Source organism: Osmia lignaria, chromosome 12 (assembly GCF_051020975.1).
Source record: "Osmia lignaria lignaria isolate PbOS001 chromosome 12, iyOsmLign1, whole genome shotgun sequence".
In the NCBI taxonomy this organism is placed as follows: domain Eukaryota; kingdom Metazoa; phylum Arthropoda; class Insecta; order Hymenoptera; family Megachilidae; genus Osmia; species Osmia lignaria.
This window is the reverse complement of record NC_135043.1, coordinates 10,667,447-10,691,707: the sequence shown is the minus strand read 5'-3', so window position 1 is coordinate 10,691,707 and position 24,261 is coordinate 10,667,447. Positions and strand designations below refer to the sequence as shown.

Below are 24,261 nucleotides of genomic sequence, written 5' to 3'. Positions count from 1 at the left end.
GTTTAATTTATAATAATAAATTTATCATATTTTATACTTTTTTAAATTTAAATACATGTGATAATCAAGTTGTAGATCTATATTTATAAAAATATTTTACACTTAAAATTAAAATTCTAAACAATTTATATATGTACACTAATCTTTAATACTTTAATAATTTTCCTACCAAGAAGAAAAATCACCAAATGAGTTTGCTGCAACTTTTTTCTTCTTAATTGCAGGTGCAGTATTGGATTCATCTTTTTCCGTCCTACAGACAAAATTAAATGATTACCACTGTATTAAAAACATCTAATATAAGTGATTTTCTATTTAATTTGATGTTACTTTTCATCCTTATCCATTTTTATGTATTTTCCTACGCCTGATCGATATACTTTCAGGTCCTCCTTTTTCCCTCTTTTGTCATCTGATTTATTTCTCGCACTTTCTTGAGCCAATCGTTCTGCTTCGGCTTCACGCTCAGCAATTAATTGTTCGTCTGCTTCTTGAAACGGATCAACGAAAACTTGAGCTTTCTGTACGACAATATCTTCTATAGGTCTATCTTTGTTGTCTACCTCAACTTTTTCAATGGCATTCAATGTTTCTAATCCACCCACTATCTTTCCAAAAACAGTATGCTTACGATCTAAATGTCTACATGACCGAAACGTGATGAAACTGTAATTAAAATAAATTAAATATCATATACCGGTGAACATACGAAACTATATAATAAATTATATACAATTGCGATCCATTTGTATTTGGCCCAGAATTTGCCATAGAGAGAATTCCTCTTCCTTGATGCACCAAGTTTGGTTTAAATTCGTCTTCAAACGTTTTACCCCAAATGGATGTTCCTCCATTACCAGTATTAGTGGGATCACCACCTTGTATCTAAATAAATCAACACTTATGTTTCTATTACTTATAGTTTCTACATAAAACGTTAATTATATTTACCATAAAATTTCGTATGGATCGATGAAACTTTGTTCCATTATAATAGCCACGTTGGCAAAGTTTTATAAAATTTTCACAAGTTTTTGAAACAAGATCACAGTGCAGTTCTAGATTCAAAGCACCGAAATTCGTAAGGAATCTTACATATCCTGGAAAACAATTTTATGTAATTAATCTAATTGAAAGATGAATAGGTACTTAAGTAGTTACCTTTTTTTTTAACTCGCTCGTATCGTACTAAATCTTCCGCTATAACTGCTGCCTGGTGAGTGGTTTCAGTTGGCATAACTGTTGATGTAAAACCAGCTGCTACTGCGCCCGTAGAATAATGTGCCTAAATATAAATATCACATAAATATCATGTTAGAATAAAATATATCAATAATAATATACAAACAGCATTAAATTTATCAGCTTTTGGTTTAGAAACTTCTTCCTTAGGTGCAGCTTGTTTAAAATCCCTATCCAATTCAAATAATATTTCTTTAGTTTCCATTGATACAGTTTTTAGTTTTGCATTGGGATTATTTCTGTCCTTCACCATTTCTGAAACAGTAGTAAGCACATTCAGTTGTTTTAAAATACACAACAGTTGTATTTAAAGAAATTAAAACATTACCTTCATCTTCAACTTTTATATTGTTTTTAATATGATGAAAGGTGGATAAATTGAATTTTGTTGCATTATTCGGATCTTGTATTGTAATGATATCTTTCCTTGTAAAAGGTTCATCATTTAGTAAATCCTTCCAATTACGAGTTTTTATATTCAATTGTTCTACTGCCTAAAAACATCAGTAATATATTAAATATTTATGAAGAAACATTTAAAAACAAAATATAATTCTTCTTTTATACCTCATATGAAAACACATTTCCAGTTGTTTTAATAGCAACAATGTGAGAGTGCTTGGTAAACAGTTTAAAAAGAACTGGACAGTGATACTGTCCTTCTACATTTTTATAGAAGTTAAGTTTTATCAAAGTTTTTGGATCTAATGATTTTCCTGTGATAGGATTGTGTTTATATCTTTTTATGTATTCTAATATTGCTTCTAATTCAAAAACATTTCCATGTGGATCACAGTAAGGGTGTTCAAATGGTTGCAAAGTTAAACAACAATGATCATATGGTAAACGCCTAAATGTTGTATCTTCACTTGATTCAGAGGTTCCTGACTTTTTTCCACCATACAATGTTGTCCATTCAGTGTATGTTAAATACCTACAAAAACAATAAATATAATTGAATGATTAATTAAGAAAAGAAAAGAAAAGAAAATATGTTATTTCTTTATAACCTAAGTAGCATTAGTGGAATATCTTACATTTTATCTTTCTGATGCTGTCGTTTCCCCATTTTTTGTTTGTTTTACTAAACTATCCTTTTCAACAAATCACTGATTAACTAATTAATACTTTTCAATGTTGTTCTCAATTATTATTTTACAGAATCAGATTATAATGTTTATTCTTTTGAACAATAAACACTCGGTGGAGGCGTGGAGGTCGAACTTCGAATTCCGCGTCGGTAAAACAGTGCAGAACAGGCAGACCTAACTTTACCTGGGGGTGTCTGATATCCCTAAAATTATAATTCTTTGAGAACAGAGAAATATCCAGTCCTTTTGTATCTGTAATCACTGGTTACAACACGAAATACGGCCTGTAGAGTGGCCTTGCTAACTTTTCGTTCTGGGAGCTTTTCAACTGTTTCTGTATTTTTGTCAACCGTTCATTGAATTTATTTTCCACCCTGCTTTCAAAAACACCTTCATCTGCTGAAACATTGCAATACGTCATGGATCATCAAATGTTTAAAATATACAATCTGGAAGATTTTAACAGAATCACAAAAGGAATTAAAGTTGCACAATGCATGCAATCTCGATCGTCATCTGGTAATGTTACTTAAAACGTTCTATCTTAATCAAATACTTATTAGCGATGACGTGCATGTATTGCCTCGTAGGATTATGATCACAGTGATTATGCATTTGTATTCTTTAAAGTCAGAAATTTGTTGAGACTTTAATTGTTTTATTTGACATTGACATTAATGTTTGGATTGTCCATATGTTTATAGAAAATTTAAATAACAGTGTGCATATTATTTCAGTTTCAGAAACTGAAAAGGTATTAAGTCAATTAGATGACTTAGTTGTATCAGACTCCTTAAGTTGTTCATTTTGCAATGCAATATTTGAAGATAAAGCACAACAGAGACTTCATTACAAATTAGATTGGCACCGGTATAATTTAAAGCAACGTTTAAATGGATTGAAGCCTATTAGTGAGGATAAGTTCAGTCTCTTAGCTGATGAAGGTATCAAAGGAATTATCAAATTTTTAATGGATTAATGATTTTGACATAAAAAATATAGCAGTATTCGCATTGCAGGGGATGTTTCAAGCTTATCTGGAAGTGATGCTGAGTCTGAAAATGAGGATGAGACCTACATCTCAGAAACAGGTAATTCTCCAAGTGGACTTGGGGAAAATAAGAGCACTGCAGTGAAGATCAAGAAAACAGAGAGGAAAGCAAGGAATGCAGAGTCAATTTCTGATAGTTCAGACACAGAATGTTCAGATGAAACAGTGAAAGGGAAAAAACTTGAAAGTTTAATGGTCACTGCTAATCGTCATTCAAAAGTTTTCTTTGAAAATGATGATGGAAATATATTCAGTATATACAGGTGTTTACTCCATCATAAGAAGGTCTGTTCATTTGTTTATAAACATCGTAGTTTTGAAAAAGAATTTTGTTATAAGCTTAGACATCCTTGTCTATGATCTTATCTTGTAATTTGATCTACTTTGTTAGAATCACTTGGCGTTGTCTATACGTGCCAGATCAGGAGAGATGCAATTACATTTTAGGAAATTCCTGAGGTAGACAATGAGATGATTGCTCAAGCATTAAACAGCGGGAGGAAAACAACGTGGACCGTTATCATGATTGGTGGGGGGCATTTTGCTGCTGCTGTATTTCAAGGTATAAATTGTTATTTATAACGAAATATTATTTTCGCAAATATCGATACGTTATATAAGCCAATACTTTTTCTTTTAGATGGAGAACCAATTGTGCATAAGACCTTTCATTTTTATACTGTAAGAGCCAAGCAAGGATTTGCCCAAAGTTCACGTACGACTAATCATCCGAAAAGCGCTGGTGCTAGTTTGCGTCGTTATAACGAAGCTTCGCTTCTTCAGGTAGTTTATTTATCGATGCAAGCAACAGATGATACAATCATAAACGGATATTAAAATTTTCATATTTTTCAGCATGTACAAGACATACTCGAATCATGGTCATCCCATATTAACAATTCTTCTCTGATTCTATACAGAGCGGTTGGACCGTATAATCGTACTGTATTATTTGGAGGAAAAAATCCGCCTTTAGATAAAAATGATGCAAGACTAAGACCACTGCCGTTCCCTACTCGTAGAGCAACGTTTAATGAAGTTAAAAGGGTGTATGATATATTAAGTACTATGGAAATTTATGGTACGCGATTACTGTTGTATCGTAATACCTTAGTTGTCTTTATACTTATTTTGCGACTGTATATTTTAGGATCTGCAGCTGACTTTACGGATTGCTTTCCTATTTCACCGCGACAGCCTCTGAGGAAGAAAGTTTCAAAAGTTGAGGTAATCGATGAAACTTCGGAAAAAGTTGAGAATGAAGAATACGATTCCATTACTGCCAATAACATACGTAATCCCCAAGATAACGATAAGAATAAAATACCTGCTCAACCATCTCCTGAAAGACAACAGAGAAATTCTCGGTCTCATATAGATAGAGCGAAACCAAGAAAAAGTCCGTGCCGTCCTTTACCAGGTACGAATTTTGAAGTACTATACATAATTTAATAGTACTATACATTTATAAAATTTGGATCTTATTGTTTTAGATATTGTTGCAAAGTTAGCACGGTCATCTTCGGAATCAGAGCTGGACAGTCAGATAGGAACTGTTGGTGTACCAATGGATATTACTCTGGTCGAGCAAGAATTAGAAATCGAATTTAATGAACATTTACTAGCTTTCCAAGATACTGTACCGAGATATATGAAAAACAAGAAAACTCGACGTCAAAGAAAGAAACAGAAAAAGGATGGTGAGTTAAATAGACGGTAGTCGAAGAAATTTAAGGAACTTAACATATAACAAGCTAAAATGAATTAGAGCGAGATTCGCTCTAGAGCCAACCCTTTTTCGGCCATTTTCGGTCAGATCGGGAGTGGCAAAAAAAAAAAGGCCATTCGTTGAGATTTCGACCAACTATACACAATGAATCTAAGATTTTCAATCTTAGATGCGGGTTGGCTAATAAAATATATAATTTCTTCTAGACTGCATTATGAACGAATCGCTAATTAGCGCAAAGATGAAGTTATGGTCGGCGTGCAAAGTAGGTGACAACGATCTACTGTCGTCTGTTATTGATGACTTACTAATGGAAGCAGAAAAAAATACAGAGTTGGAGGATCAGAACAAAGGAGATACAACTGTTGAGAGTAACTCGATCATACATAAAAATGATGTAACAAAGTTGGTGAATGATCCCAACGAGGATGGTAATACAATGTTACACGTAGCAGCTCTGAATGGGCATCTAAAATCGGTGTGGTATGTTCGCATTATTATTCGTAAAATGCTTCTTTTGAGATGAAGAAGTGTTAAGGGATTTAATTTTAGGCGATTATTGGAAGCTGGTTCAGACCCCTGTAACAAAAATAGAAAATTACAAACTCCATATGCAGCAGCGAACGATAAGGAAACTAGAAACGTGTTTAGGAGATTTATGGGCGCCAATCCCGATAAGTTCAATTATAGTAAGGTACTTACTATACTGTTTCTTTATGTTCCTTTAATAAAATATCATCAATATCTATAAAATAATACATTTGTTTATTATAAAGTCTCAAATACCTGGACCACTTACTGATGAAATAGAACAAGAGGAATCGGAAAAAAAGAGACAATATAGAAAACTGAAACGAGAAAAAGAAAAGTTGAAAAAGAAAGAATTTGATTTGAAGAAGCAGGAGGAAGACGCTAAGCAGAGATTCCTTAATCTTAACGATAGAGAAAAGGTAAATGTTTTAATCAATAGTTGTTTGAATTATGAAATAATGTCATTAAAACTGTAAATTTGTACCATAGAGAGCAGTAGCTGCTGAACAACGTATTTTAAAACAAGGATGCTCTGTGGTTTCACGATGCTTTCAATGTGCTGTCAATATGGCTGGTCAGGTACCATTCGAGTACAATTGCAACCGTTTTTGTTCTATGCCATGTTTGAAAGAGCATCGTCTTCGCAACAAGGTTGTTACTTGATGGCATTCTATGTCTGAAATCGCAGTTAAGTTATACTTTTATAAACGTACCGTATGTTGTCAAAATGTACAAATTACAATAATAGTATGATTTGTGCACCTGTGTGCAGAGGCGATTAAAGGAAATCATCTATGCACGCACGCATGTGAATAAAGTTAAAATGAAATACACTTATAATTTTCGGCAATAATAAAACTTATACAGTAAAGTAAATTCCTTATGTTTTTTAATATAAATAATACATATTTATTATCTAATTTAGATAAAATTTCTTGCCTGTATTTTTCAAGTGTCAAAGAATCAAACTTGATGTTACATTCAAGAATTTTTATAACATATGCATCGTGACAAAAGAAATAAACTTGTATAATAAAGTAAATTAAAATTTATAAATTTTATTCCTTTATTTTTTAGTCAAAAATTCAATTATAAGGAGTAAGTAGTATATAGAGAGCACATGTGTCTTTTTTTTTTTTTTTTTTTTTTTTTAAATTAAATACACTTTATATACTTTTTATGTTGATTACTATTTTAATGCATAACATCGTTAATTATATATTAAATGACATATATAAAGAACTAACATCTTTTATGCTAACAATAAACAGTAACTAAGTTTCACACTCATGACCGCATTTATTACATTCATACCAGATTTACGATATTATAACATCGTAATCATTGTAATGTTTATGCGAAAAACCGAGTCTTTGGAAGTATAATAAATTGATAAATCTCTTTTTATGTAAAGTTGTTCGAATACCATCCGTTTTTCATAAATAAAATTTAAAACAGTGCATTCACACGTGAATCTCATCGATGACTAGTATATAAAGGAATATCAATTTTTCAATACTCATGCCATAAAATCATGGTAACGTTTATAGTCGGTGGTGTACGAGAAAAAAATCGTATTCTAATGAAATAAAAAATTTGTATCTAATTGGGCCTTTCTAAAATTCATTAACTATACATTCAGTTAGATAAACATAATCAAATACAATTTTCATTATTTACACGGTATCTCCTCGACTCGATTTCAATGAAAATAATGTATTTTGAGATCCAGAAGTCATCATTATAAATATAGACATTCTTTCTTTCCTGTTCATGTATCGAGTAGGTACAATCCACGATACTATATACAAACAATGTCAGAAAATATTTCAAATCGGAGGTGTTCATTGTTGAACCGTGCTTTTAGGCTAATTAAATTTCTTTCCTATCGGTACTTGTTCACTGTGAACTATAATGAAAATATCATTTTTTCGTAGAAGTCATAACATTTGAATGGCTTAAGTACAGAATGTGAAATCTTTTCATTATTCGCTGTACCAATTTATAAATATTATCTTAGTTTAGATTGACAATTCTTTTTTTTTCTAATTCTTTAATATTAACCAAGTGTTCCTAGAGATGATATTCAACACATATTTCCTTAGACATTGTTTAAAAAATCAACGGTGGTAGAAACTATTTATTCAGTATAGTTTTGTTTTACTATAAGTTTTCCATCCTCAACTTTAAAGTCTATTTTCAATCCTTTGTCGCTAAAAAAATATGTGTCGAATATTTTTCTAGTATTACATCACACTTGATTAACACTCCTTGTTAGTGTCGTTATGTTAATTTAAATGGACGTGGAATCATCCGAGTCCGTATCGTCGCATTCGTCTCCGTACAGTCTATTAATTTCTCCATCGGCCCAACTGTTTTCAATCTTCACCTCGTACCTGTTCTCTTGTATCTTATTCGAAGGAACAATCCTAACATATGTATTTTTCATGTTCTTTAAATCAGACTGTACGATGGTGTTTCTGGGCTTAGGACTTCTTTCACCGCTGCTAACCGACTTGGAGCGAACCTTTCTTGTTACCTTGTTATCGCCATCCACCGATTCCAGTGAGCTTTTCCTTCGACTGTTCTTACGATTAGCCTTTTCTTTATTTCCGGTCGCTCGTCTGCCACCTTTGGGACTTTCGCTTTCTAAATACTTCCTTATCCATTTCGGTGCTTCGCTGGAGTAAGAAGATTTTTTCATGTATCTTGGACTGGCCATTATCATAGGCACATCCGTTTCAATTACCGTCGTGATCACCTGTTCGTTCTCATCGAAATTACTTTCCAGATACTTTTTCTTGGGTGTCACGGACACGCTTAACTTACCAAGAATAGAAGAATTATCATCTGTACTCTCGTACGTGTACGAGTAGTGTTTCTGAATGTGTTTAGGTTCGTCGACGATATCCACTATGGTCTGTGAATTAGACATTTCGTTTTTACGATTCTCCTCTTTCTCGTCCCTCCTGAACCGTTCCAAGGCTTCCTCGAATAAATGCTTTGGCGACTTCTTACCGAAATCCAGAGGTCTGATGGGAGATATGATGCTGATGCTGTGTCTTAGATTCCCTGTGATACTGTGCCTCTGTCTCGTCGGTGGATCAAGTAATCTACGTAGACTCGAGTTCCTTATCTCAGGCACCGACATCCTTTCCCTGGTAGGAACCGGGGAGATAGATCTTTGAAGCTTACCCGCCACCGTCGTTGTTTGGTTCTTCTGTTGTGTCACGGTCGTCGTCGTCGACGTTGTTGAATAAACTACAGCGGTCTTTTTATTCACCTCGATGGACAACAATTGTCTCTCGGTCGACGGTAATATAGGAGTTGCACTTGCTACCAGTACGCTTCCAAGTCCGTCCCGAGTGGGACTTTTCATTTTCCCTATGGGAACAGCTGGCTGTTCTTCGATCTTTGATTGCTGGTGTTCACTGATGGGTGAACTAGCGATTGGTAGTAATCTGGACCGAGTTATATCCTGATTCTTCAACTGGCTATCCAAGCTGAATCTTTGTTTCGGTGTTCCAGCCATTAATTTCAGATCATTCTGCGTTTCTAATTCAGGTATCGAGAATCTATCCCTATTGAATTTCGTCGCGGTGGACTCTTTCAGATTCCTGTACTTCGAACCGATGTCCAACTGGGACAGACGTTCCCTCTTGCTAACGTGTACAGGAGGTGAGAATCTTTTGTGCTTGATTGTGGGCGGAGAGGGCGAGTGAAAGACCATCATCGGCAAATTAAGCTCTTTTCCTGTACTCAGGCAAGGTTGAGACAATCTCTGTTGACCACGACCAGGATGATAGTCCCCGGTGACTAGAGTCGGTTGGGACAGACGTTCCCGTTTCGCCGGCACGTCGTGCCGTAGAGCGAATCGTCGCACGTCAGGTTGGGACAATCTTGGGGAGGCTTGATCCATCGTTAAGCTTCCTCTCGAACTCCCACCGAATCCCTGCACGCTGGGTGCCGACAATCTTTCCTCTTCATTTATACTGTTATCCCCGGAAGCTGCCCTGAGACTGGTGTACGACAGTCGAGAGCCACGATTCATTCCAGCAAAGTTAATGCCACTGAAACTGGAGTTCAGGGTGGGTTGGGACATTCTTATACGACGATCGGTAGAACCACCGGATCTCCTGTCGTAGGATACCAGAAGAGTTGGTAGATTCGGTTGGGAGTAAAGACTGCGTTGACTCGCGGGGGAATAGCTAGGTGGACACGGTGTCGTTGACTGTGTTCCCTCGAACGTTACCGAGTCCTGAGACTCGATACTGGACTGCGACTGAGGAGGTGGTTTCACCGGTGTGATATGGAGATTCGGTTGGGATAGCCTGTTCTTACGACCTTGGGTAGGTTTCTTTAAGTGGTCGATGAGATTGGGTTGCGAGAGACGTATATAAGGAGTGGGCGGGCGGTTCAGGTACCAGAGGTCCCTTCGGGAGTATGGTTCGCATCAGATGGTACCCTCTTCTCGTAGACGGCGTATGAAAACTGGTCGTACATCCTCGAAGAACGATGGTAAGTCTAGTTCAGCTGCTCGAGCGATTCCGCCGTCTTTACACTCCAACCAGTAGGTATCCATTAATCCCTTACCCTGATTAATTAATATTATTATTTCCTTTTCCTTTTTTATTTAAACATCATACAGTTTCTTTCGTTTACCTTGACATCCACCAAACCTCGGTGGGCAATTTTGAAACCTCCGACAGCGTCAAGAGCCTTTTTCATCTCCAGGCTGATGTGTATTCGTAGAGCTTTGTGCGAAGAAAAGGAAGATTAACTTCTGTTAAGAAATCTAAGAAACATAGATGAAGAGGTACCTTCGCCAGTTGATTCCATCCTACTAGCTGTGTTCACGGTATCACCGAAAAGGCAATAGCGAGGCATTTTGCTTCCAACGATTCCAGCGACCACGGGTCCCGTGTGGGCACCGCTTCGTATCTGAAGACGTTCACCTGGTCGCTTTGGTACTTGAAATACCGAAGAGGCTGCCAGGAGATCAAGTGCCATCGTTGCTATTTCGGACACGTGTTTGTCACCTTTAAAAAAGGAAGACGAGATGAAACAACAAGAATTTAAATTGCATGGAGAAAAAGGAAGGAGACGGAATGTTCACCATTTCTGACTGGTAAACCAGATGCGACCATGTAAGAATCACCGATAGTTTCAACTTTGTACACGTCGTAGCATTCGATGCGGGCGTCGAACAATTTGTAAATTGAATTTAGAAACGTGACGACCTGAAGGTACACAGTAATTTTATATTCAACTAAATTTTGGAGTATCTATCTATGAAACTTACTTCTAGAGGAGTGTTCTCAGCAGCTATTTCAGTGAAACCAACAATATCACTGAAGTACACAGTTACAGCCTCGTAATATTCTGCTGGAACCTTTTAAACAAGAAGACAATGAAAGCGAAGGAGGTTTATAAGACACATCTGGACTATAGAGGATTAAGATACCTGTTGCGTTTGCTTCAATTGTTGAGCAACGCTTGGTGGTAACATTTGGAAAAGCAGCGTATCGCTCTTTCCTTTTTCTTGTTTAAGTTCCCTCGCTTTTTGTGCCAAATTAGCTGCATACATCTAAAATTTGTCACGATACGTTTCATTATTCGTTTCTTAAGTTGATTCGTCGAGGAAAGAAGCATTATTTACTTGTATCGTGGCAACCGCGTTGCGGACTAATATTATAATAATAGGAGAGACGACCAATACTAAGACGACTATAGCTATTCCAGCAACCTCTTTGTTACTTGCGTCTTGAAGCGTTGAATTCACGTAATCCCTGTTCAGAAACAGAGGCGATTAAATTCCGATTATACCAGTCAATTTACGTTGATTAATCGCGGTACTTTTGTGTCATCAAGTTGTATCAGGCTCCGTTTGTTTCGCTGCAAACGCGAATTACAGTGCAACGAAATTCCATTACGAAGATTTACCTAATCATATGACGTAACTCTTTCTGAAGTTTACGTAGCTCGTCCACGTAAGTTGCCATCGAATCGAAATAAGCAATCGCGTCGTCCAACCTCGGTTCCCTTTTCTGATTACGAAGGATCTCGTCTCGCCTGCAATGCAGTTTTACATAAAGAAGAATCCTCCTTCTTTTCGGGGGAAGTTCTCAACCCCTTCGACTTACATATTCCTTTTTTTATATTTCACGTAGCTTTATTGCATACCTAGATTTAATTCTACCGTAGTCTGGCATACTACGGGTGAGTTCCGCATAAAAATGTTTTAGAGAAGGCACGTATGTGAGAGATCCGCTGAGGAGATCACGTCCAAGTGCTTCGTGTCGTACGTAGCTGACATAATTGTCACCCACAAGAATCCCACGTCCAAAGTAATTGATTCCGTACACGGAAGCAATACCCAAGCTCTCGATGCTTCTCAGCAAATTTTTAAAAGCTATCAAATACCTGAAACGACGCGCAAACGTATCCTCGTCTTTAGTAACTGTCAAATAAAATTAAGTTTTCTTAACATTTTCATACGTTTACCTCCATACTCCGCTGTTATCCGTTTCCTTGATCTGATTAGTCAAGTGGTCCAGCATAGCCGCGTTCACGCTCGTGTACCATGCCAGCACTTCGATAATGCTGCTCTCCTCCGAACTTATCTTCTGCCTGAGAAACGAACAAACTTTTTACTCAAAGTCTTCGGACCAATCCCCCTGTCAATACGTTAGGAATTGACTTTTCCAGAGGAAGCTTCGCGAAATTGCTTTTACCCTTCATCCCTTCCGCGTTTGATTACCAGGAAGAAACCCTTGACTGAACACGTACGGGTACTTTTGTCAAAGAAATCTAAGGATTGTGTAACTTTCGTTCAATCTCTTTACTTGTTTTTAACTCATCGGATTGGTGTGTATAATTGGTCTGTTGAGGGTTTGCAACCCCCAATCTTAGTTAAATAGAACTTCAGTATTTTTGATTTATCTATTTTAGTGGAGTAACTTGAAACCCTTTACCATTTTTAGTCGCCAGTATTATTAATGTCGCATATCTTTCATGATCCTTCCTATTGGATATTGGAAATCTCTTGGATTCTACGTCCCTATTTAATACAGAATATCTTTAATTAAAGTACCATTCCTAGTATTTCCTTAAAAATTTGTGAAAAATATAGGGGTGTATCCCTCGCATTGGTAATCAAACGCTTCACTTATTTAGCCATCATCGCCTAACTACAATTCTTCTTTTCAAAAGTTCTTTTACGAGGACCCTGCAATTCCAATTCCATATACGCATCTGATTAACATAATTCCCTGAAAAAAAAAAATAAAGCATACCATAACTCAACTCGTTATGAAACGCTACTATAGTCTGTCTGTCTATTACATCGAATCAGCTTTTAGTCGTAGAGAGTGACAAAGAGAAAGTAGAGAAGGGGTGAAAAGAGAGAGATGATCAGAGGGGTCTAAAAATATTGTTCACCGCTCCAAATGGCCGGTCACGCGCTCATGTGTGACAACCTCATCCATTGCTCATAAAGGTAAGTTCGACAGAGAAGGCCGAACAGCGATAGAGGAAAAACGAGATACGATTCCTTTTCAACAGATTTGTCACAACCCTACGTTATTCTCGGCCGGTGTAAATTCATCTGGATCGTTCACTCGAATAACAGCCCCGCGAAGCGATGAGGTTTAGCTTCCTCTCTCAAATTGCACAAACGTAATTGAAGCCTCCGCTATCGGAGCGAAGTGAAATCAGTAGAATGGATCAATGATTTCATCGACGCGACGATTTAAACGATTCTAATTCTATCAACGATGGAACAAGCATAGATAGTTTATAGAATAATTGATAAATAGCTACGTTCGTCAAGATAGATAGATGGTAAACCGATGATAAAAGATTAATAGAACAACGGGAATCAAACGGTGTTATTTTCTCCTCGATGAAACCTAAGTTAACACGTATCCACCCTATCCGTCATCTTTGTCAACGACGGTAATATGTTGGCTGGAAGACGAAGAGGATTGTTAGCGGCTTGTTACCGGTGCTCCTGCTGACAGAAATGCGTCCCATTATCTGACATACGTTCCGTATAATATCCAACGCGAAACTCCACCTTCGATCAATGGAGGATTTTCCTTTTTTCCCTTGGTATCTATTCTTCTTTCTTTAAGAAAGAGCTTTACGCTAAGCTATCTAAAATAAAATACAGAGAGTCAATGCAACGCATGATTAAAGATTTGAAATATTTCAAGAATTCTTTCCCTTTTCGTTCTCTCTCTTAAGAGAAAAGGGTGATACGTACCTAATGAGTTAAAGAGATGATTCATAAAAAAGAGGGAGAAACAAAGGTGCACCCGTTTGGTAATTATCGTAACAACTTGAAAAACAGTTGGTTTTCCACTCGGTCGAACTTGAAAATGATTATTTGAGTGTCACTAACGTATGTCTGCGGTTACGTATGTGGACGGGAAATTTCCACCGTATTAACGTGTCACCCCCACATAATTTATGTGGGAAATATAACACCTTTAATTGGTGTCGTTTGCGGGTCAGATTAGTCACGTGCCATCGCGAAGGTTTTCTCCTATCGATACTTTCATTTCATACATTAATTAATTATCAGCTGGATTTTCACAGAACGTATTGAAGAAGTATTGGAGGATTTTTGAAAATGGAACTTTTCAAACATCCTGTGTAATGTAAGGGTAGGGTTTTCGTGAATAGTTCACGTCCGATACTTTGTGTGCCTTTTATCGATTTATCGGTGGTACGTGCGCTGCGAGGAAGTCGGTATCAATGGATCAAATGAAAAACGTGACTTCCGCAAATATTCCCGATCGAAACGACATTAATATTGTTCCGTCTACCCCGACTGCATTCGGTTAACCCTCGGCTTTACCTCTTCACGCGTCGACGAATCTGACGCTTTCGTTTCCGACAGGATTAAAGAAAATAAATTTAAAAAGAACGAAAACGGTGTCACATATCTTCATTCGTTTTGTCGTATAACTATACGAGCCTGTTCCTCGACACTTGCTGTTATAAAAGAACTGGATTCCTCATACGTATTTTTATAACCGATCGATATAAAAAAGAAGAATACGACGTGGTGCTATTATAAAAGCACTTCGTTATGGATTAATCGGATAATTAAAGAATACATAATACAAACGTTTTAGTTCTTGTTGTATTAAAGAATAGTGGAAGAGTAATTGTTCGCTCGGAGGGTGAATGGAAATTCAACAAGTGTCGGAACGAAAGCTCGGAGGAATAGAGGCCTCCTTCCTCGTAACTTTCCATACAACCGAGTATTGCAGCCACCTAGAATAGTATTTCAGTGAATTTCATATTAGAATTTCTTATTTCTTCTGATTGTCAGATTTTATAGACATTTAAAATTATCATTAATTAATCGAATCAGTCATTATCTCTTTACATTATTCTAATTGACCATTAGTCATTTTGTATAAAGAATATTGGCAAAACGTTTACACAGTAATTTTCATTAAACTTTAAGCTTTAAATCGATGCATCGTAAGTGCTACTCTGAGATACTTTTATGTCATGAAATCCAGTTAGACTTTCCATGTTTCCAAATCCAGAACCTAATACAGTACATGTAAACGCTTTAATTATTTATTAAAAAATTATTCAGATTAATATCGCGTCATTCAGAACACCAGTGACGCGCCAGTCAAAGTGTTATGATCGATTACGCGATGAAAGTTATCCACAGCGGGTTAATTAAAGTTTAAAAAAAAGAAGAAAAAAACGTCAGACACATAAAGGGATCCTCTGACGTCATTATAAACACGTGGACTGGTGTTCAGAGTAAAGAGAGAAAGACCTCGAGTATTTGCTGATCGATTCGTTACCTGAAATCCTCGAGGCGTGCTTGGAAGGCCTCTTTGCTGACCACGTCATAGGTTTGCGTCTTGCTCTCGTCCCTCGGTACCGAGACCAAGGGCCACGTAGTCATATTATGAAGAGCTTGATCGGTTATGGCGAACCTCTGCGTCAAGTTCGACCTTGAAAAGATGCAGAACACCATATCGTATTAACGTTGCGTCGATAAATCAGCGAAGAGAGTGAAGCTGCTTTATTTATTACTCTTTTTCATTGCTCGCGTTGCACTCGCAAAGAGGCAGAAATTTTAGTGAAGCTATTTTAAAAATTTTTGTTAATATCTCATAGAGTTTCCCTCGGCTTTAACGAAAGAATCGAAGCGGAAGGGTCAGGTCAACGTGTCACGTTTCGTTGATCATACGCCTCTGATCACCGTCTTCGAACCTTGAATTTTACGAGTGTCACTGATTGCAGCTTCGAAGCTGGGTCAAATTCTGCCCCGGCTATTTACAGAAAACAACGAGCGATCGTCTTTAACGCGCGCATCGCAGATTCGATCGATGCATCAAAATTAATATCCTATCTCTAGTCGCAAGCGGTAGAAATTGGATTTTCTCGATCGTCGAACTGTTCTCGCATTCCGTGAAACTCTCGCTTCTATTGTTTTTCTTGAGATACTAGAAAGAAGCGTATCGCGTCGACGGCGTCTTGATTAGAGAACACCCTGTTGCCCATCTGTTTTCATTGGGCTTGCACGTTAAACGTTAAAGGGTTCCTACTCTTGGGAGGAGCAGCTTTTGTCTCTGAGTCACGTATATCCGGGGATCGAAAGGCATTCAATGCTATCAATTTTCCGCTACAATTTTTTTCTCCTAATCAATGCGGATACCTTAGAGTGTTGCCGTTGGTGTAGATGAAGAATGCGACCTCGGATCTTTCAAGCTGCATCCGTGTCACCACCTTTCCCAAATCTGTTGCAATTGTTACCTGAAAACAATGTAAACATTAATTAATCGATAGTTGCTTAAACGAACCGCAAAAGGTTCAGAAGAATCTCTTTCAAACTGTGACCAGTTTGTCCTGCTATTAAGGGTATTACAAATTAAATGGACCATGAGACTTTACCAGCTAATGGCCAGTGTTGTTCCGAGTCTACAAAGCTTCCGGGAAGAAGTGGAAGTGATAGTAAAGGAGGAACGTAGAGGGTGGTCAAGAGAGTTCACTCAACTGTTATCTAAATGGTCTTCTACCTGGCAATGCTTCTGTGTTTCAATAAAAATAATTAAGAATATTAATAGAAAATTTTCTTTAAATTTTTATCTTTAAATAGATATACGTACCACAAGTGCCATTTTATGGTACTTCTATGTCATTAAACAGGCAAATTAAGCAGCGTTTCCTCTAGATATCTTAATTGTGCAGGGCGTGGCAGAGAGCAGTAACTCGAACAGGTATAAAAAGTACCGCAACCCTTACCACAATGGCAAACACCGAGGACGAAGATGGGGACGAGGACAAGCAAGGAAGAGAATGCGTCCATTCTTTCGTAGTAATATACCGCGCCATTCTGTTCGTCAAACAGGTAATTCGAGATCGAACGGTGCACTCGAGGATACACCCTGTTTCGATGAATTTCGATCAGATCCATCGCTCTACAGGGTGTACTCTCGAATAAAATTCAACACCTACGCGTTCGCTTCTTGAAAAGTCCGGTATCGTTTTGCAAACGCAAGCTTCACCACCAATTCTATCATAGAACAATGCGTTGGTCATCGATGAAAGCACTTCAGTATTGTTTCATGTAGAGTTCTTAACAATGCAGTGGCACTCCGGAATTGATGGAATTTTAAGGGCGATAGAACGAAACCGTATCTATAACAGAGTTTCACAATTTTTGAAAAATTTTATTGGAAATTTTATTCAAAGAAAATTGATATTTCAGTTAATTGAACCCTCCGAGGTCGTTGTAACTTAACGTTTCGTCAACAAAGGACCGATGGTTACGTAAGTGATAGGGGATTGGTGGATTAAACATCCTTTAATTTCACCCTTGTTCGTGGTTGAAAAAATTTTCATACTAAAATAAGGCTCGACGATTGGATATTTTCTCCTAGCAAATGACGGGATGGTAATTAGAAATTTTTCAATACTCTGAAGATCGTCAAAGCCTTCGTCTCTTGCAATATAATATTGTCTCCATTTTTATAATATTTCTCTTAACGTGCCGTTTGAAGTGTCTGTTTCACGAAAGTAGAGAAAGTCATAAAAATACTCATTAATACATTTTAATTTCCCATGAGAAGAGAATTTTGATTTGGAATATGTTCTCCCATCGAACAGCGTCACATCTCCGGGCATTCTATTCGTTGTTATGCATTGTTTTAAGTTCCCAACGCTGTTCTAATAAAAGAAGAATCGTTATCGTAGAGACAAACGAGTGATCTATGCCCTATGTACAGAAACAATCGAAGGAGTGGATGATTTCATATTCGCTATGCTCGAAGGGACGAATGCGTAGGTGTGGTTAGATGTTTACTCATTCGTTCGTTACTTTTAGACGAATCGTCGATCGATTGCCACTGAATTATACGTATCCGACCTAATTACGCCGTTCGCATAATTACATATTAGTTAGGAAACGTCTGTTTCATTTAACAATTATTTTTAAAGTTTCATACTGATATTTTAAAAGAATAATAATACAATTTTTCTATGGTTCCTCTTGCATAGCATAGATCAACAGGCTTAAATTATAAACTGTGAGGTAGAACAATATGAACGAAGCTTTAGATAAAGCATCGAAAACGTTTAAGCACATCCGTTACCTGGGTCTCAATGTCAGAGACCTCCTGCCGATAGATCAGGATGTCGTGTAGGGTGTTGGCCGTTTGGACGATCAACGCCAGGATCGGTATGAACGGCAACACAAGCATCTGTAGCAGTTGAATGCGTCGTCCACGTCGGTGTGCCGGATCCGTGGCACGTGCCCAGCAGGACTTCTTTCTGTTCGCCTTGGTAGCCGAGACATCGTCCGACGACAGACTCCTCACCGAACTAACTTCCGCCGCGCACGACCCATTACGCGGTGACATGCTGAAATAATTTCAACGTTACGCCGAATTTCCACCCTAAAACTGGAACGTAACGATGATACGTAGCGACGTTTATGTCGATCATCCTCATGATAATAAATTCATGAATAATGGACGTACGCATGGGGCGCGCTCAGAAAGTTACCAAAATTATTTCCTTTCACTGGAAATAATACTCCCTTATTTTATCTTAAATGCCATTGAAATATTTTGATAAATGAATCGCATCGTTTATGAAACGCTACCCTGTGGTCTGATAGTTTTGGGCGATGCTGTACGTGCAACAAGCAGGCCAAGCATTGTAATTAAACTATGCGAGCTATTTTACACTTAACTACATTAAGAGGAGACTATTTAAGCTCAACTACACGGTACACAAGGGCCATTCTTGTACCGATTGAAAGTTAGATACACATTTGACCCGCGAGAATAGATTACGAGCTGGTTCTGTTGCGAGCCTGTATGCGTGCAAAGAGGAGAGACCGCAAATTCAATGTGCAGGGGAAATGCCAGCCTTTGTGTGCACCTTCTGGTTGTTTAATCAACAACCATTGACATTTTAACCAGCTAATGATATTCTGATTCTTATTGGAAGAATTTTATCACAGAGGCTGTGCACACTGTTGCATATCAAATAACCATTCCTGAAACATACAAAGTCTGATAGAATTTGATGACATAAAACTATTAAATATCAAATTAAAGTTTAAAGTTCAATAAAAATGATTACATACGTATAGCATAAATATTTTGAATATAATAATAGAATGATCTAATACACTTCCACTCTGAAAGCTCAACTTTACACCTTTTTTGAAAGACCCTGTAACATGTAAGCGTTCGATCTTTTCAATTTATAATTATAGCGATATCTATTTGCGGCTGTTCGATGCCACGTTATTCTTTCTTTCCCTTCAATTCGCCGAGGAAATTAAACAATCGAGCGAACGAGTAACGAACTAGCAAGGCTACTTCGTGAAGAAAAGAGCGCCTTTGGCATTGCAGTATACGTTAAATTTTCCTTTGATCCGTTCATCTTTTTTCTGCGCGTCGCCTAAAGAAAATCAAACGTCTAAGAGGGAGGATCGAATGGAATCCAGCTCTGTTGAATAGAGTGCTTGATTGTCAGAAAGTATACGTTCCGAGAAAAATTACCAAGTCCGTTGATGTTTCTTATCCTTTACATTGCCAACCAAATGCTCGCGATCGTTACAATTTTTTTGTTACATTCAAGGAACACAGTTCCACTGATTCTACAAAATTTATGTGAAAAGTTATCTCTCCTTCGTGAATGCACGCTAGATTATATCTGCAACTTTCAACGTCTTAATTAGTATACAATTAGAAGATCAAATTCACCGATCAATTTCCGGAGAAGGTATCAAAAGACGAGCTTCCGTGAACCGCACGAGAACAAAGTGATCCATTGTCATCGGTAATGTTCATTGTTCTAAAGATACAAGACAATGAAATTTCACGTGAAACCTCATGTGTATTGTCTTCTTTCATTTCCATGAACTTGTAAGGACATTCGAATATACAAGACACAGTAGTTGCCATTGGTATGAAAATGGAGAGTAGATGGGCGAAGCTATTACGGAGAAATGTAAAATGAACGTTACGTATGAACAAGAATGAATGGGAAGAGATCACGCGATTAATTTGTTGACATACCTGATGAAGGATCTCGTGGGATTCAGGAAAAGTGGAATTCACCAACACGTAGTACGTGTTCGATGGAAAACAACAGACTCGATCGATCCCAGGGAGAAGGACCAAAGTAATATCTAGCAGACAGTATTCTGAATATTGAAGAAAAAAATTGAAGACTTGCAGTTGATAAAGTAAGGAAAAAGAAGACTAAATAAACTTTTGCATATAGATATGTACTCGATACAAAAAAGAAAAGGGTTGTTCATAATGAAAAACAAAAGAAAAGCATCTTTTTCGAGGATGTACACACGATAGACATACTATCCAAGGTTTTTCCTATCCAACCCCTTAGTTATTGTCGCTTCAACGATCGGAACAACGTGAGAGAACGAGAGAGGGAGAGAGAGGGAGAGAGAGCAAGCTGCAATTAATGAACCACAGAGAAGCCGTCCCTCTACTGTCCCATACTTGTCGCGGGAGGCAACGCGCCATTAGATTATGCACCGCCACTGTAGTGGTTTATTGCCATGTTACTACACGCGATGCAAAGGGAATCCACATTGTACGAAGGAATCTCGTCACGAGCTTCTACCCGGAACTTCGCTGAAGCGAAATACTCCTGATAATTTCCTCTATTGGAAACGTAAAACGTGTTTGCATCAACTCATCCTTCGTGCGTACGATCAAGATCTGAATATGATCAATGTAAACTAAAAAGAAAAACAAAAGAAATAAAAAGTGTTTCATAAAAATAAATTGAAAAGATTTATAACGGACGCGTTAAAATCACAGAATGGCTGTTTTGAAATGTACTAACGATCGATAGACTGTACCGGAAGAGACTATCTTCTTATCAAGGATCTTGTAATCACATAAGACTATGGAATCGCTTATTTTCGAGTCATCCCACGTACTCGCTCATAAAGTGTATCATCTTATCGTTAAACCATGAGTCCATCGAGAAAAGGGAGGCAGGAGGGTTACAATTCTTCTAAAGAGCTGAAAGAAAGTTTAAAGACGTAGATGAATGAAGCTAAGCACGAGTTTCCTTATATTCCTAGTAAAGAGAAAGTCTGTCTCACAAGAGATCACTTATTCGATTATTATTTGAATGAAACTCTGTCTATTTATGGAGATTAATCTTACATATACCTGAATAATTAAAAGAAAACAATAGAAAAACATTAGTTTAAGTAATATTGCTATGGTACAAATAATGTGAAATGGCAAATAAGAAGTTTAAAATTTGAAAATTAATTATTACTATTTTTAGTAATTAGAGCTTTAATACCGATTTCACTGTGGCGTTCAACGTGTTAAATTTCACACCCTCGAATGGCACGACCGAAGTATACTATTATTCTTATCACGAATCACTCTGCAAACCCAGAAACTTTCATTCAAATTCATAAGGGTTCTCTTGCGAGCAACCCGGAAGTTCCAGTTGAAAGTTGATGGAAAGTGACGTGTTTAACGAACAACGATGAACGAGTAGCGTAGAAAATGAAACCTTTTCTTAGACGGGGGAAGCGAGCCCCTAACCGAGAGGAATATTTACTTAATTCCAGCCTGTATAAGCTTGGTAACCGCTGAAAAGTCATGAATCGAGCGGGGGAGAGAGCCTGTGTGACCATGATGGAGATAGTAGCTGGCGTAAGGAGGAAGGCATCAAGATGGCGGCCAGTTTGTTGAAATAAAAGCTTGAACAAAAGCACAACAGCAGCGGTCAGGTGTAAAAACGCTTAAGCATCGATCTTAGCTGATACGATGAATTGAGTGGTAGGTAATCGCATGCAAACCACCGATATACTCACTCGTTTTGTATGGTGAGCATGACACTGCAGGGGCCAACACGGTGTCCACCCTCACCTCGCCACGATCTCTCGCGATTCGATGGATAAGACTTCGGGCCTGAATGGCTTAGGTACAACCAGGCGTATTATCTCATAGAGGAGACTGCTCTCTCTGTCCATTCAGTCTCGATATAAAGGTACGCGGGGAAGGGGCTCGTATAAAACCCATCTCAATGGCAACGACTACAAATAATCTACGAGCTGCAATCTTACGTTATGTACGTACAGGGCGTCGAGCAAGTAACGGTCCTGCCTTACACAAATGATTCTACACGTTTCGTCGACGTTTCTCGCTCTACCTCGGTCGTGAAACTAATTTAAATTAACCAAGTTAAGGTTTTAACGACTAGCATAGTTTAATGGCTACTTCTGAAATGTAGTATAGAATGGTGTTTTAATTGTCTATATACTAGAAAAATAATATTAAATAAAATAAAAAATACTACCTTAGTTATACCTATCGAACATACTATGGAAAATTAGCTCTTGTAAGCCATAACCATTACTTTTGTAACACCTTGTATATATGATGCGCTCCGTTGTCTCGAAGACACGATTAAACTCTACCAGGGTCGTCTTTCTGATTCCTGAACCCAGATTCCAAATACGCCTAACAATCGGTTTTCTGTTTCTTTTATCCTGCAATGCTTTAAAACATTAGACTCGAGCTTTTGAAAAGTTAATTTTGTGTATTCTTCTTACAATTACAGCCCCTCTGACGAAAACGTAAACGGTTCAGTTGGCTCTAGGTTAGTTTAAAAGAAGCTGGGAAACATGTTTCTACGTTAAAATGCCGGGCATTAACTCCACCGTAATTCGACTCGAGTGTACCTAATCGACGCTTAAGTTTAATGTCTTGGAAAAGCAAACTATTGTCTTCCACTTGAAAGTGAAATTGCCGGAGATGAGGATCGAGAATCCGCCATATAAATCGAAACGAAAAAATTCGATAGTCCGTTATATTAATCGAAACGAAAAAATCGAGATCTAAATGAATAATCGAAACGATCATTCGATTTACGCGGGAAACTACCATAAATTCATACGATGAAAAAACGTTGAATATTTAAAAGAAAACACTTCTGGATCATACAGGTATAGCATGCAATATAAAACGATTCTAGGATCCATCTGAAGTGCTGTAACACTTATATTAGTTGCATGCTGTTGGTAGTAGGGGGAAAGGTTAGGTAAACTCGATGATCGATTACATTGACGCTGAGAAAAGATGCGTGCGAAGGGAGACTGATAAACATTATCAATTTTTAAAAAAAAAGAAATTGCATGCCAATTTCTATTGTAAATAAATTTTTAAAAAAATATGTACCAAATAAAAAAGAGTATCCGTCAATACGAGCAACCGCGAACAACCGGCGTACGTCAATAGAGAAAATTGCTCTTACGCGTATTTAAATGAGGACCACGAGAGGCACGTGGTTGAAGTCACGAGGACGTTCCTCTCTCGGTAGCTTAAACTCTTCGTCTTGTTCGCTCTTTCTTTCGATTTTCCCCTCCTTAACAATACTCTTGCTTTTTGTCTGCCACGCGGTTACACAGATACACCGATATACATATGCATATATATTTAACGATTCTATCCCTTTGTCGATCTCGGTCGATAATCCCAAAGACTTACTTCCGGTTTAATTTATCATTTAACGGTATTTGTTAATTCGAACGTTTTGATTCAAGTAGTGTATTGCGCTTTCCCCTTTCCCTCGTTTCTCTATGATAAACGTTAAAGTATTTTAAACACAATGTTCTTTAATCTTTTTTTTTTTAAAGGTTCAACGATTTCGATTGTCTTTCTTCGATATGCTGCATATTCGAAGAGTCAATAAACACGGAAATATCTACGTGATTTGAGATGAAAAAAGCGATGAAGAAGCCGAAAGAGCAAACAGGTGTTCCCGCATGGAATGCGCGACCGCATACTGACGATGCGATCCAGGAACGATGCCAGTGATACGGGATAGACTTCTTCGACGTCCAATGCGCATCCACAACCCTAGCGTACTCCAACCCTCTCTTGTCAACTTTTCACGTAGAGGCATCAGGACACTGGTACAAGTAATCTAGGAATAATTTTGTTAATACTTAACGTTATCAATGCAGCGATTCAATGGTACATTTTCTTTTTCTCGAACTTTGTACTCGATTTATTATAAATACTTTATTAAGCGTTGCATTGCAATCATCTGAAGAGAAA

At 37.5% G+C, this 24,261-nt stretch overlaps 4 protein-coding genes across 13 annotated transcripts; 1 reads left to right on the top strand and 3 right to left on the bottom strand.

The window, feature by feature from the left end:
* Positions 1-49: 49 nt before the first annotated feature.
* LOC117609981 (RING-type E3 ubiquitin-protein ligase PPIL2) lies at positions 50-2,482 on the bottom strand. Its single transcript, XM_034336809.2, has 9 exons — positions 2,280-2,482; positions 1,810-2,176; positions 1,571-1,736; positions 1,349-1,497; positions 1,162-1,285; positions 952-1,100; positions 734-885; positions 331-666; positions 50-253 (listed from the first exon to the last, which is right to left on the bottom strand). The coding sequence occupies exons 1-9, from the start codon at positions 2,309-2,311 to the stop codon at positions 166-168; spliced, it is 1,563 nt and encodes a 520-aa protein (XP_034192700.1). The 5' UTR covers positions 2,312-2,482; the 3' UTR covers positions 50-165.
* Positions 2,483-2,593: 111 nt separating this feature from the next.
* LOC117609973 (tRNA endonuclease ANKZF1) lies at positions 2,594-6,617 on the top strand. Its single transcript, XM_034336780.2, has 12 exons — positions 2,594-2,852; positions 3,071-3,277; positions 3,353-3,669; positions 3,832-3,946; positions 4,025-4,167; positions 4,240-4,465; positions 4,535-4,804; positions 4,878-5,084; positions 5,320-5,596; positions 5,666-5,807; positions 5,890-6,063; positions 6,134-6,617. Exons 1-12 carry the CDS (start codon positions 2,753-2,755, stop codon positions 6,305-6,307), a joined length of 2,352 nt encoding a protein of 783 aa, XP_034192671.1. The 5' UTR covers positions 2,594-2,752; the 3' UTR covers positions 6,308-6,617.
* Positions 6,618-6,814: 197 nt separating this feature from the next.
* Positions 6,815-9,747, bottom strand: LOC143305961 (uncharacterized). The gene has a single exon (XM_076691385.1). The coding sequence runs from the start codon at positions 9,744-9,746 to the stop codon at positions 7,938-7,940; it is 1,809 nt and encodes a 602-aa protein (XP_076547500.1). The 5' UTR covers position 9,747; the 3' UTR covers positions 6,815-7,937.
* A 350-nt stretch (positions 9,748-10,097) lies between these two features.
* Positions 10,098-24,239, bottom strand: LOC117609989 (uncharacterized). 10 transcript variants are annotated; one of them, XM_076691377.1, is made up of 19 exons: positions 22,755-23,143; positions 22,499-22,691; positions 22,014-22,421; positions 21,758-21,899; positions 19,702-21,198; positions 19,281-19,600; positions 18,280-19,190; positions 16,344-16,441; positions 15,484-15,636; positions 12,149-12,274; positions 11,828-12,067; positions 11,588-11,716; positions 11,304-11,433; positions 11,109-11,231; positions 10,947-11,036; positions 10,761-10,884; positions 10,465-10,683; positions 10,307-10,398; positions 10,098-10,238 (listed from the first exon to the last, which is right to left on the bottom strand). In XM_076691377.1, the coding sequence occupies exons 7-19, from the start codon at positions 18,544-18,546 to the stop codon at positions 10,098-10,100; spliced, it is 1,932 nt and encodes a 643-aa protein (XP_076547492.1). In that variant the 5' UTR covers positions 18,547-19,190; positions 19,281-19,600; positions 19,702-21,198; positions 21,758-21,899; positions 22,014-22,421; positions 22,499-22,691; positions 22,755-23,143. The 10 variants fall into 10 exon arrangements, with proteins under 10 accessions (XP_076547492.1, XP_076547494.1, XP_076547495.1 ...); XM_076691379.1 differs by having other exon boundaries at positions 19,281-20,137; positions 20,221-21,198; XM_076691380.1 differs by lacking the exon at positions 19,281-19,600 and having other exon boundaries at positions 18,280-18,547; positions 21,033-21,198.
* Positions 24,240-24,261: the final 22 nt, after the last annotated feature.

Coding starts and splice junctions, on each gene's coding strand:
- LOC143305961 (XM_076691385.1), bottom strand. CDS start 9,746: ATGTCCCAACCCACCCTGAACTCCAGTTTCAGTGGCATTAACTTTGCT.
- LOC117609973 (XM_034336780.2), top strand. CDS start 2,753: ATGGATCATCAAATGTTTAAAATATACAATCTGGAAGATTTTAACAGA. Junction 3,278..3,352: donor CAGTCTCTTAGCTGATGAAG/GTATCAAAGGAA, acceptor TTCGCATTGCAG/GGGATGTTTCAAGCTTATCT. Junction 6,064..6,133: donor ATCTTAACGATAGAGAAAAG/GTAAATGTTTTA, acceptor TTTGTACCATAG/AGAGCAGTAGCTGCTGAACA.
- LOC117609989 (XM_034336826.2), bottom strand. CDS start 22,033: ATGCTCACCATACAAAACGA. Junction 18,548..22,013: donor ATGCTCACCATACAAAACGA/GTGAGTATATCG, acceptor AAATTATTTCAG/CATGTCACCGCGTAATGGGT. Junction 11,232..11,303: donor ACGCGGTTGCCACGATACAA/GTAAATAATGCT, acceptor GACAAATTTTAG/ATGTATGCAGCTAATTTGGC.
- LOC117609981 (XM_034336809.2), bottom strand. CDS start 2,311: ATGGGGAAACGACAGCATCAGAAAGATAAAAT. Junction 1,498..1,570: donor TATAAAAGTTGAAGATGAAG/GTAATGTTTTAA, acceptor CTACTGTTTCAG/AAATGGTGAAGGACAGAAAT. Junction 886..951: donor GATCCATACGAAATTTTATG/GTAAATATAATT, acceptor TGATTTATTTAG/ATACAAGGTGGTGATCCCAC.